A 12551-nucleotide genomic window follows, 5' to 3' on the forward strand; every position below is an offset into this window, starting at 1 on the left:
TTTTCCCAGGTGCTGTTGGTGGTCTGGATTAGAGTCGTGCCCTCTTTCTGACCCCTAAAGCTATCACCGCTGACAGAGGCGAGACACAAAAGTTATTTTCAATTGAAAATAAAGGTCGGATTTTTCTGCGCAACCTTTGGCCTGTGAATCCGAGCATCATCACGTGAATTTGAGGAGGAATGGAGAAAGCATGCATGAAGACAAGGTCTGGTGGAAAAGGAATGTAGGACTGTGAATGCAAAATTCTCCAACACCTGGAGAAGTTCCAGCAACCAGACGGACTTATCAGCCATGCATGCACAAAACACCCATCCACCCAAAATCCCCCTCTATAGCTTCAATTCTTTGTTTAGGTATATCCAGCACACTCGCTCTCTGCTGTTCTATCATTCTCTCATCAGATATTTGATTGGTGGTAGTCAATACATACACATGTACAGTGCCACTTCGTCCTCTTAATATGAGGTAAATCCTCACATGCAGGTAGCTGGCCCCAGGTCAGTGGACAAAATAGTGGGAAAGTGCATTGCTATGTCAAGCCGCATCTTGTCAGATCCTATATCAGCTTTCTTAAGCAGGGGCCCCGCAGGGCCGGGACCAGAGCTCAGAATATTCAGCAGCAGTAAAAGTATTAAAATGGTTCAAAGAGGTCTCGTATTTCAGACATCATCTTCATTCTGCACCAATAGTTTGTGTGAAGACGATGATGTAAATGAAATTAAATGTGTGAAGCCTCTACCTCATGTTAAAAGTAGTTTGTCTACCAGAAGCATCAAATTTGATTTCAATCCTAAACAGAGTACCACAGAGATGATGTATTTTTTGTGTGCAAACCCCAGTAGCGAGCGTCCATTGTTTCCAAAGTCCATAGGTTTTTTAAAAGGGTTTTTGGTAAATTGCCTGAAATAAGGTCTGGGATTAACAAACGCTCTAAATATTTACACGTCTTAATCTATGACATAAAACACACCAGTTATAACCCGCTCATAATTTTTTAAAGCTTTATTGAGTCTTTAAAACGGTTGCTAACAAGTTGTTAAAACCAACTACTTCCTTTGGCGGTGATGTTAGACATCATCGAGCATAAAATTTCAGAAATATTGCAACATGGGCACAAATCACTAAAAACATGGATGGGGATTCATTCACTGTGTAATTACGTACCAGGGAACATGTTAATAAAGTTTGACGAAGTTGTCGGAGACTTGGTGGTGGTGATGTTGCTATCAAGCAACCAGAGTAGTTTGCCTCATTTCAGTTTTTTACTTCTGCCGATTGTTGTGTTCATTTGTAAAGATGATCTTGATAGACAAAACGTGTAAACATCATGAACATTTGTTAATCACAGATCTTTTTTTTGTGATCTTCCATAAGTCTATGGGAAAAATGCATAAGCTTTCGGTCAAGGGAACCAGTGTGGCGCAAATCCCCAGGTTGGCGTAAAAATATGTCATGTATGAGGTACTGTATTTCACTAGGATTTCAATGTTTGTTAATATTAAACATTTTAAGGTTATTCTTTAAAATAATTACCTAGGAGGATTTTATGTAGAAAACAGTAAATAACTAATAAAATTACAGGCGGGGTCACATATTACACCTTTTTAAAAAAAAAAACTATTTAAAAAAGGTTACTTTATTTTTTGATTATTTTAAACTAAGCTTGAACGTGTTGCATTTTCAGATGCACCAACCGAAATGCATCAAGTTTTTGGTTTCAGGCTTCGACAAAAGCAAACAGGACATTTAAAATCATCCGCATCCATTAAGCCCTGCACTGTCTAAACAAATAAAAAAAGATTAAGGGCCTATAGAAAACCCACAAAAAAAAAACATTTCACATTTTCAAATTGCAACACACCTCTGTTCTCAATAGCAATGCGCATTACTCTAGTACCACTGAAGAAAGAAAGATAGATGTGAAAAAATGTACTATACACTTCTACATTCTTTTTATTTGAGTGGCAGAGCTTTTTATTTATGCTTTTTGTCTAACAAATGGCACTGGACCCAACCTATATTAAGCCTTGTCGACACAATCCCGCATACATGATGTGTGCAGTCTTTCTTAGAGATCACATCCTTGCCAACTCATAAAGAAGCATGGGGTTGGGGTGACAACAACTAACATCTCACATCTATACTTTTACTTGGGACACTACAGGCCTAATCCCTACAATGAATGAAAGAAAACAAACCTCTAACTCTCAATGTGAGATGCTCCATTGTGACGCTCAGTGTCTGTCTCTTTCTCTAACTCTGTTTCTCCATGTCTCACCATTGTGCAAGCGAGTGTGAAGACCAGGTCTGTCTGTCCAGTTTAAGGGATTTGAATTAATGCGACATGTTTTGATTGCTGGACAGCAACAATCAAACACAAGACTGACTTGAACAACACCAGCCTCTGATCCCCGAAGCAATGATTCACCTCTTTAGATGAGTGCAGTGGATGTGTAAGACTCTGAGAGCATTGTTGAAGCAAACAACAAAAACAGCAGCCAAATAACAAGCACAGCGCAGCATTGAAGTGACCTATTGGTGGCCCATCAGCACCCTCTACTGACAGAAAACTACAACCCAAGACTAACAATTTAGTCTTTTTTAGTTTATTTAATTTTGAAATAAATGACGATCTAAATTAAAATAAAAAATAGACGTTTATTTAAACATTGAACGTATGAATAGGCATGAAGCTTTCTGGATCAATTGTGTGGGCTATTCAAAGATTCTTTATTTTAATCTTAATCTAAATAATATTTGATTATGCATTGTTTAAGATTTAAATAAAATATAAAAAAAGATAACGCATTTATGAACATCTACAAATATTTGTATAAAATACACTAGGTGTTTAAATTCAACATATATACTGTGTGTGTTCACATTTTAAATTTTTTTTTTAAACAATTTCATGACAATGCAGTGTAAAAATATGCGTAATCTTTCGCAATGGAAAAAGACATATAATACAGTCTGTCAAATTAAGTTGACGCCAATATCTCAGTGCTTTGATTTCAAAACGGATTTCATGGCATGTTTACCAGACACAGAAAAGAAAGAGCGGATGATTGACAGGTTGAGGGCGGGGCTGCTTTATGAGCAGGTGAAGTGTGCGTTTCCACTTTGATCTGAGTGTGTGTGTGTGTGTGTGTGTGTCTGCCAGGCATGGGAAAGTTTGAGGTTGACAGAGTGTGTAGTTGACAGGCATGGGGAAGTCTGAGGCTGAAAAAGCATTCTTAAGTAAATACTCCTAAGGGCTTTGTTGTTTGAAGCTGAATCAAAGAGCACTTAGGCGTTTAGAATGATCACGAGCCAGAGGAACCCAGCTGTACATCTGTGAAACAATGTGTCCTGCTGAAAAGCCTTCAGAGAGGAATACAAAATTACTCTCATTTAATTACATACATTTAAATTTCTAGTGGGGAGAAACTAAATTGAATGCCTACAACAGTCTAAAATGTTTAAATCTAGCAATAAATCTAGATTTAAAACGAACCCTTTAAGATGTAAAATAATCACCGATTGGTGAAATACATGGGTTATGTTTTAACTATTTCCTATTTGTTTGCATTTAGATTATGACCCAAAACTAGCACTTGGCTGACATCTTATGTTCACATTCAGTACTGCAGTTAAACCTCAGCCACTAGAAAAAGAACAGGCCAAAAAAGCTCATGAGACACCACACACCTTTCTATCAAGATGGATTTTTCTAACATATAATATTAAAGAAGGATTTTGGTTAGTCACTAGCAGATACAGCACATTTTAAATAAAGCAGATCAATGAAATATAAAAATTGTGAAATAATAGACCTAGATGAGACTACTACAAATCACAAAAATACGAGTTTTGTTAATCTTAATCCAATGAACATGAATTCCCAGACATCACTGTCATTTATCCAACGGGTCAATACAGATGGTTCCGGTGAAAAGAAACCAACATGGATCACTAAGATTACATGACAAATCCAGGTCTAATCTTTTGTAGGAATAAGAAACATATTACCTCATAAACAGAAGCGGTTTACTCTCATGATGGTTTGACCTCTGGCTCACATACACATGCGCTAACAATATTTTTTCCTTTCTCAATCTATTTCAAACTAATCTATTTCAAACTAATCTCCCAAAGGTATTTGATATTGTTTTGATATTCTCCCACTGCACAGACCATGCATATCCCCCACATAACAATCAGTACAGCGTGAGACACAGTAACAAGCATCCCAGCGACATACCCATTTTAAAAACAATACAGGTCCACAAACCTGTGAAAAACATCATACTCCAAAAATCCCAAACTGGATAAAGCCACCAGACCGTGATAGTGGTACACTGAATCAGGGACAGATGAACTGAACAAAACTGAAACATAGCAGAAATATTAGTTTTTTTAACCACAAAGAGAGCTTTAAATCAGTCAGTTTATATAGTTATAACACCAGATCTCAATCGTATCTACACTTAAAAGTCCCAAAAGTGTCCTCAGGCTCAGAATTTGGTAAATGTCCTTGGGCATGGAATGACTTGGAAAATGTACTTAAATTTGAGTCCTTGCATCGTTATGCACTTTAAAAGTATTTGGTTTTCGGTTTTAAAAGAGTCCGGTAAGTGTTTTTCTTGATTTGCGTTGTTATAAATTTTAGTACTGACTAAGCATGTCTTTGTTTCATGTGAAACTTTGTGTGCCGCTGTCTTGACCAGGTCTCCCTGGAAGAAGGGACTGAAGTCTCAATGGGATTTTCCTGGTTAAATAAATACATATCCCAGGGGATTGCAGTAGTCAGAAACAAAACGTATACTACAATGTAAGTCGCTTTGGATAAAAACATCTGCCAAATGCATAAATGTTAATGTAAATAATGAAGTGCTATGTTGTTATTACCTTGGAATGAGCTATTTCTATCTACATACATTACGGGTGCCCTTACGTGGAATTGGCCATGTTTGTTCTACAGTAGCCCAGTAACCGGACAAACTGCTCTACAGAGCGCGTTTTGTGAATATGTTATCTCCTTCGACAAAGAAAAAACGAGATGACATTAGTCCTGTATTTGCCGCTGTAGTGCTTCGAAAAGAAGGGGCGGAATGAGCCATTGGTTGCAAGTCACAATCCCACCACTAGATTCCGCTAAAAATTACACAATGGTCCTTTAATATTTGCTTTATATATAAACTAAAACTTATAAACAAATTTAGGCTTACTTGTTCAAAAATAAATTATAGGATAAAATATTTCTTATATTATTTTTTAACAACAAATAATAATTTATATACCAAGTAATACTCTTGAGTTGACCAACATCTGCAGATATTAAGGTCTTGCATCAGGCCTGTTGAAGCAGGTCTGGATTATTCTAGAATTTCAGTCGCCAATGTGTAAACTGATACTGCGCTATTAAAATATTTCAAACCTTTTTAGTTTGACACTTCTGCCTTGTTTGGGAGTAAGAGTTATGTGATTTAAAGGTTCAACGCGTATTCTCTGTTATGTATTTATTTAAAGTGATAGTTCACCCAAATATAAAAATTCTGTTATCATTTACTACACCCTCTTGTCATTTCAAACCTGTATGACTTTCTTCCGCAGAACACAAAACAAGATATTTTGAAGAATGTTGTTATCTGGCCCCCATTTCCTTACATTGGTTTTGTGTCCATACGATAGAAGTGAATGGGCTCAGTGCTGTTTGGTCACTAACCGTCTTCAAAATATCTTATTTTGTGTTCTGCAGAAGGAAAAAAGACATAAAGGTTTGAAATGACAAGAGGGTGAGTAAATGATGACAGAATTTTCATTTTTGGGTGAACTATCAATTTAACAATAGTTTACACATTTATAGGGGCTAAAAACCCCAAATACTCTGAGGAAACATACAAAAAAGGTCTGTGGTTTCAATGAAAAGTTGGACAATATCACCAGAAACCACCCCGACCAGAAATTGGTGTATTTTATGATAGATCATACAATTTAGTACGACAGTACATCCTTGTAGTATTATGTACTGTATATATGTATATGTTATCAAACAATTATTAAAAAAATATGCATTGTAGCACAAAGACAGCAAGAAACATTTCACAGAGGACTCAATATGATATAACCACCATTCTCACAATAAATTACAAAACAGCCTTTGGGAAAAGAAAGAAAAGAACAAAATAGAGAAAAGATTGTTAAGTCATTTCACTAAGATTTTCTTTGTTTAAATAAGTGCCGACAACTATATGCAGCAATCTGATTGCCGCTCTGTGATGTCTAAAAAGGTTTGACAGTATTTTAAAACCTTTGTTGTGACGATATGAAAAAGACTTTCAGTGTTCTTTCTATGGACACAACATGAAGAAGCAACAGTATCCGTCGCTCCTTTGTAAGGTGGTTTGTAATGAGCCTGTAATGATCTCATGTAAAATGTATAGGGAAGATCATCTATCTCACCCAGAGCAGTGGACCCACAGCACTGAACTGACCCTGAAATTACCCTTTCAACATACATCAGGAACATATTAAGGGCGTTTATGTTGATATCCAATTGTTTCTTTGTAAATCTTTGTAAATCACTAAACAAATCACATATAGTAAAGTGCTTTAGGCACTCAAGATTAAAATAAACAGCTCTCGTCCCATTTTTATTTAGTGAGGAGAATGGGGAAATGTTGATTATGAAAAACATCTTAACCAGAAGTCAGATATTCTTTGAAAAACGGATATAGGCTACAGGGTTTACGTACAGTAAATTAAAGTAGCCACATCCCAATGATCTCAAGCAATCTGTTACCATCCATAACACATATTTATACACACAACTACAGCTTCGTATACTATAGCATGGTTTGGTACTAAATCGTTTTACTTTGCATCAAAGAATACATAAAATTGGTGGAAACTCCAAAAACTTGGGACTGAACTTCAGACTTTCATGGACAGGGATTGCCTTTTGTACAAATGTTGCCTTTAAATGTAATAAATCTTTGACAACAAAATTTGCCAAACAGACGAAGTCAGACGAAGTCTGAAGAAGACAATGCACTTATAACACCGCTTTAAAAAAAAAACAATGCATTGAAGACTGAAACTGGCTTCCTTGGACTTACCGGTAAAAAAGTTAGTTCAGAAGTAATCTGTTGATCCACAGTTGACTGCCGCGGGTTAAAGGTTGTGGGTGGTTTCTGTTGCCAAGTGACTGCAGAAGAATGTAACAAGCGATATAAGACAGCAACGCGCCTATTGTGTGGTTAAATAAGTTGTAAACATTTTAAACGATGTTAAATAATATGATAGCTATTGCTAATCTATGGCATGTTCATGATTTCCATTGTGTCTAAGCAACAGACGCAACGTAACATCTCCATCCCCTCATTTCTCTGTGCAATTCACTCTTTACTTTTCTAATAGACCGCTTTTTAGAAACATTACGGTAATTTTAATCTCTTCCGGGTTGTCCCTTCAGGATTGACGAGTACGTTCGGGAAAGACAAGACATTCCATGATCTGTTGTTTTAACATTTTATAAAACACATACATTTACAATTAAATTACAATTAATCTTTATGAGAAATGTTTCGTAAAGTTTTTTTATATTTGCATTTTCCAAATATAATTACCAAATAAATAGAGAAAGCGTGAACACGTTTGGTCACAGATGATTTATGTGTTATTTTACGAGCACAAAATAGTTTCTTTTACGCACAATTATCTAAGGTTTTCCGTTCGCTGCTCTACTTAAGGATAAGGGCTGGACCTGCCAGTGTCATTTTTGTGGTTTGATGTAGTGGCGTATAGTAATTGTAGTTTTCGTGTAATATAAATTAATGCCTTCAAGGCATATATGAACTACATTTCCCAAAATGCACTTTTGCAGCAGGCGCAGCTGCAACTTGTTGCCTCGTGAGGGAAGTAGGGGTGACCTCGGAGAAGCGGAGTAGCTGTCATTCAGATCTGAACCACCTGAAAATGGTAGGGAAACGAATCATTTATCTTACATTTTGCATCACATTTATCTGTAGAATTCATCATACTGGGGAAAATTAAATTAATGGAAATGAAATCAGAAGTTTGACTTTAAACTACCGCATAGTAGCCGCATACTAACACATGCATGCAAATCATAACGTTAGTTATTTAGCATATATACATTCGCAAGTAAAACCGCCTATTTGAATATAACAATTGATCACTTTTTTTTGCATGTACAGTATTTGCATACTGTCTTTTTATATATCAGACAGTTACAGATTTTGCTATGTACTTGAACTTAACATTTATATACCCTCTAACAAATAGTCGTTCATTAATTAGTTTAAAGAATCATTTCTTTGCAATAGTGTTTTTATAGTAGCTTCAAGTACTGAAAGTGAGTTCATTGAATGGAGTCACCTAGTTAAAAAATAACCAACACAGCATGTCAATCGGTCTTGTAACGTTTGCCAGGACGATCTATTTATACATGATGAATCTTCTGAACTTACTTAACCTGTTTTTCTTTAGGCACATTGTTGGGTACTGTTACTCCTTCTGTTTTCTTTGACCCAAATGTTTTTTGTTCCCCTTTCTGTAGGCTGAGCCTGTTAGAGTCCTGGTGACGGGTGCTGCTGGGCAGATCGCCTATTCTCTGCTGTACAGCATTGCCAAGGGAGATGTCTTTGGCAAAGATCAGGTAGAGCAGGATTTATCTTGTACAAAAATGCGTCACATCCTATTCAAGACTTATCCAGGGAAAGACAACAAACATGTCTGTTGCTTCCCTGTAGCTTAGGGGTAAGAGCATTGTGCTAACAATGCCAAGGTCATGGGTTCCATCCCAGGGATTGCACAAAATTACAAACAAATTTATAGTCTAATGCAATGTTAGTCTGCCAAATGCATAAATGTAAATGAAGTTGTTGTGGAGTTGACAAGTGGAGATCAGAAGGGAATTGTGAATTATGTGAGTCATGTTCACTTCTTTTCAGCCTATTGCTTTGGTTCTGTTGGACATCGCTCCCATGATGCCTGTTCTGGAAGGTGTTGTTATGGAGCTTCAAGACTGTGCCCTTCCACTTTTGAGAGGTACAGTACACACACCAACAGACCTTTCGGACCATCCACTGTGTGTGTCATGAGGCCCTCCTCTGGTCTTTGTGGCAGTTTTGTGCTCTTAAAGTCCTGTGTTTATATAACGTAGGACGCTCAGTCTTTGTGCAATCTGATTGGATGTCTGTATGATCCCTGGCTAAAAGGGCAGCTAAATTTAGGATTGTGTTTCCTATCAGAGGTTGGTTTAAAGGGGTTTGCAGTACGTGACCGTATGTGTGTGGAACCAACAATTGGAAGCACAGGAGACCCACACTGGATGGATTTTATTAAATATCTATTTTCTCAATAATAGCTCTTGTTGAGACAATTGCATTCTATGCATTATGACATTAATTTCAAAACAGTTATCCCCTGCCATAAATACCATTTAGTAGTTGTGAAGTTTTGTTAAGAATGTTGTCTGTTTGACTCAGTACTTTAATTATTATATATTCAGACAAAATGCTTTAGTAGACCATGCAAAACCTGATTTGTGTAAAATCGTAGTATTTTTATTCACGCATGGCCCTGTGCGTTCCAGAGGTCATCCCAACCGATAAAGGGGAAGTTGCATTCAAAGATTTGGATGCTGCCATCCTGGTGGGCTCCATGCCAAGGAGAGATGGCATGGAGAGAAAGGACTTGCTGAAAGCCAATGTTGCCATCTTTAAGTCCCAAGGGGAGTCTCTTGACAAGTACGCCAAGAAAACAGTCAAGGTGATTGTACAATGAAGAACTTTTTTTGTTGTTGAAAACTTTATGCTTCTTGCCTATAACCTTTACCTTGTCTTGTTTGTTTTGATGTGAGACAAAGCCTCCTTTACAAAATTACTGTTTTGGCAAGAGTTACTCTGCCCCCCTCCTCTCAACTTCCCACTGACCTTGTCAGTTGGCAGATACTGTAGCTTTTCCACAGGACTGCTTTCGAACCACAACTATATACAAGCAACAAAAACTGTTTTTATTTTAAAATGGTATAGAAAAGGTATTACAACTTTCCTTGTACTCTCTTGTTCACATTACACAATTACTAATTTGATTTGAACCTTTTCCCCTCCAGTTGATTTTTCTTAAAAAAACTGACTTTTAAGCAATAGCAAAAACCAAAACCAGACTGATAACTTGCAATAATTTATTTGTTGTGATATTTTGTCATTAGATTGTAAGTCTTGTCTGCATTGATTTCCTTTTCCTGCAGAGGGCACTGTTGGCATATTTCTTATGGCATTCTACATCTAAGTAAAGCAAATATATTGCCAGTGTAATATTTTGCCCTTACATTGTACTTCACAGGTTCTTGTTGTTGGTAACCCAGCGAACACTAACTGTCTGATTGCGGCCAAATCTGCCCCCTCGATCCCAAAAGAAAATTTCTCCTGTCTTACCCGATTGGACCACAACAGGGCTTCTTCCCAGGTAAGAACACCACACCACTGGTTAACCTTTTTGAAGCACTTTAGGGCTTTTGGTCATAAATTAGTTTTGCAACAGTATGACATGACTGAATCTGTGAAAGTAACAGTAATAACCTAGTTGTACTGTACAATGTGTCCTCCAGGTGGCAATGCGTTGTGGCATTTCTGCAGAGTTTGTGAAGAATGTGATCATCTGGGGTAATCACTCCTCCACGCAGTACCCTGACGTCCACCACTGCAAGGTGAATAAGCAGGGGAAGGACGTGGCTTGCTTCGATGCTGTGAAGGATGAAGCCTGGTTGAAGGGGGATTTCATTTCGGTAAGTCCTGTCTGCATTGATTTCCTTTTCCTGTAGAGGGCACTGTTTATATTTCTTATACCATTTTACATCTGAGTAAAGCAAATATATTGCAAATGTTTATCAGCATTCATGTATGTGTCATCTGCATTAAAATTTGATACATAATATGAAAGCTAGTCTGTGTAATATGCATAGAAAATAGATCATACATCATGGAAAGTGTCTCCATATTTTGCTCTGCAGAGGAGATATCCATCCAGGTAAACATAATTGGCCAAAATTGGTGGATGAATGTAAATAATTATTGATTTGCTTTGATCAGAAATATTGTTCCATCTCCCTCTGTGTTTCTCAGACAGTGCAGCAGCGTGGCGCTGCCGTCATTAAAGCCAGGAAGCTATCTAGTGCAATGTCAGCAGCCAAGGCCATCTGTGATCACATGAGAGATATTTGGACAGGCACTCAAGAGGTCAGATTTGTAGGGGTGCTTCAAGAGAGGTGGAAACTGGTTGTAAAGTAATCTGAGACTAGTGGTACATATCTTTATTAGTCAATGTTGTTTGTGTCCAACATTAGATGTCTTATTGCATTAACACCTTGCAGGATGATTTTTTGCTGAAATTCATCAGCCAATAAGTATAATGTTGCACACAAGTCATCAACTTTATTTGGACTGACTTCATTTTCTAAGGTCATTGATCTTACCTGCTGCTGTTTTTGTTTTAAAGGGCAACTTCATCTCTATGGGTGTTTATTCCACTGGAAACTCTTATGGAGTACCTGAGGACCTAATTTACTCATTCCCTGTTACAATTAAGGTTTGTCCAGAAGACCCTGATTTTTAACTGTCAACCCATGGTTCTGTGCACTAACAGTCATGAGATGATCATTTTATTGGTATAAGGGACTGACTGTGACTCATGTCGTGTTCTGAACACTTCTCTCTTTATCAACTCATCTGTAGGATAAAACCTGGAAGATTGTTGATGGGCTGGCCATCAATGACTTCTCAAGAGCCAAGATGGATGCAACAGCAGCTGAATTAGTAGAAGAAAGAGACACTGCTGTCTCGTTCCTGGGTGTGTGACCACAGAACCCCAACCATCTGCACCACACTTAGATGCCCAGGAAAATCTAGAAGCACGTCTATAAAACACTCCTGTTTTCAATCCTTAAAACTCTTACACAAATTCTACAATTTATCTGCACTTGAATCCTACTGACCAGCTGAATTCAGAATACTATAACTGGATTGTAGTTTTCACTGTGCAGTCTTTGGTTGTGTTCTTCCTTGTTTTTGGTCCTTCTTTGTTTTTGATCCTCCTTGTGAGCACAGCTCTCAGAAGGCACACAAAAGTAACAGAATCAAGACTGTGGTAGCAAGTTCAGAGCTGGCTAAAGGAGGAGCAAAGTCTAGAGAGGAGGCCAAATATAAGAATTCGTTTTCTCTGTCATTATCTAACCCTTGAACTGAATTTCAACTGTTACATATCATGGAGTTTCATGTTTAATTATTTCAATAAAAGTGCAGTTACTGTAATAAATATTCCTGTGTAGAATTCAACAATAAAACCTGGATGTTAAAAATGATTCTTGCACTCAAGATTTTGTGAAACAAATTATACACACTGCCGATTACAATGGATAGTTTGCAATCCTGTGCTTTCTTTAAATGTTGAGTAACGGTACATAGATCTACGTGATATAACAAATAGTAAAGATGATGTTTAGCTACAATATAATACTGCTTTATGCTACTGTAACAACAAGACAG

At 37.2% G+C, this 12551-nt stretch overlaps 2 protein-coding genes across 3 annotated transcripts in view; one reads left to right on the forward strand and one right to left on the reverse strand.

Annotated features, from left to right (window-relative positions):
* The window catches only part of wdpcp (WD repeat containing planar cell polarity effector), a 49646-nt gene extending 42227 nt beyond the window's left edge, over positions 1–7419 (reverse strand). For both annotated transcript variants that reach the window (XM_056767980.1, XM_056767979.1), the window contains exon 1: positions 7101–7419. The gene's annotated coding sequence lies outside the window, so the exon portion shown is untranslated. The remainder of the gene's footprint in view (positions 1–7100) is intronic.
* A 432-nt stretch (positions 7420–7851) lies between these two features.
* Positions 7852–12367, forward strand: mdh1ab (malate dehydrogenase 1Ab, NAD (soluble)). Its single transcript, XM_056767981.1, is given in 10 exon segments — positions 7852–7962; positions 8564–8662; positions 8958–9054; positions 9602–9777; positions 10354–10476; positions 10619–10795; positions 11133–11246; positions 11506–11595; positions 11742–11858; positions 11861–12367. Coding segments are annotated over 10 exon segments (1065 nt in total). The 5' UTR covers positions 7852–7959; the 3' UTR covers positions 11930–12367.
* Positions 12368–12551: the final 184 nt, after the last annotated feature.

The sequence above is a fragment of the Triplophysa dalaica genome, chromosome 15 (genome assembly GCF_015846415.1).
Source record: "Triplophysa dalaica isolate WHDGS20190420 chromosome 15, ASM1584641v1, whole genome shotgun sequence".
NCBI classification, from domain to species: Eukaryota; Metazoa; Chordata; class Actinopteri; order Cypriniformes; family Nemacheilidae; genus Triplophysa; species Triplophysa dalaica.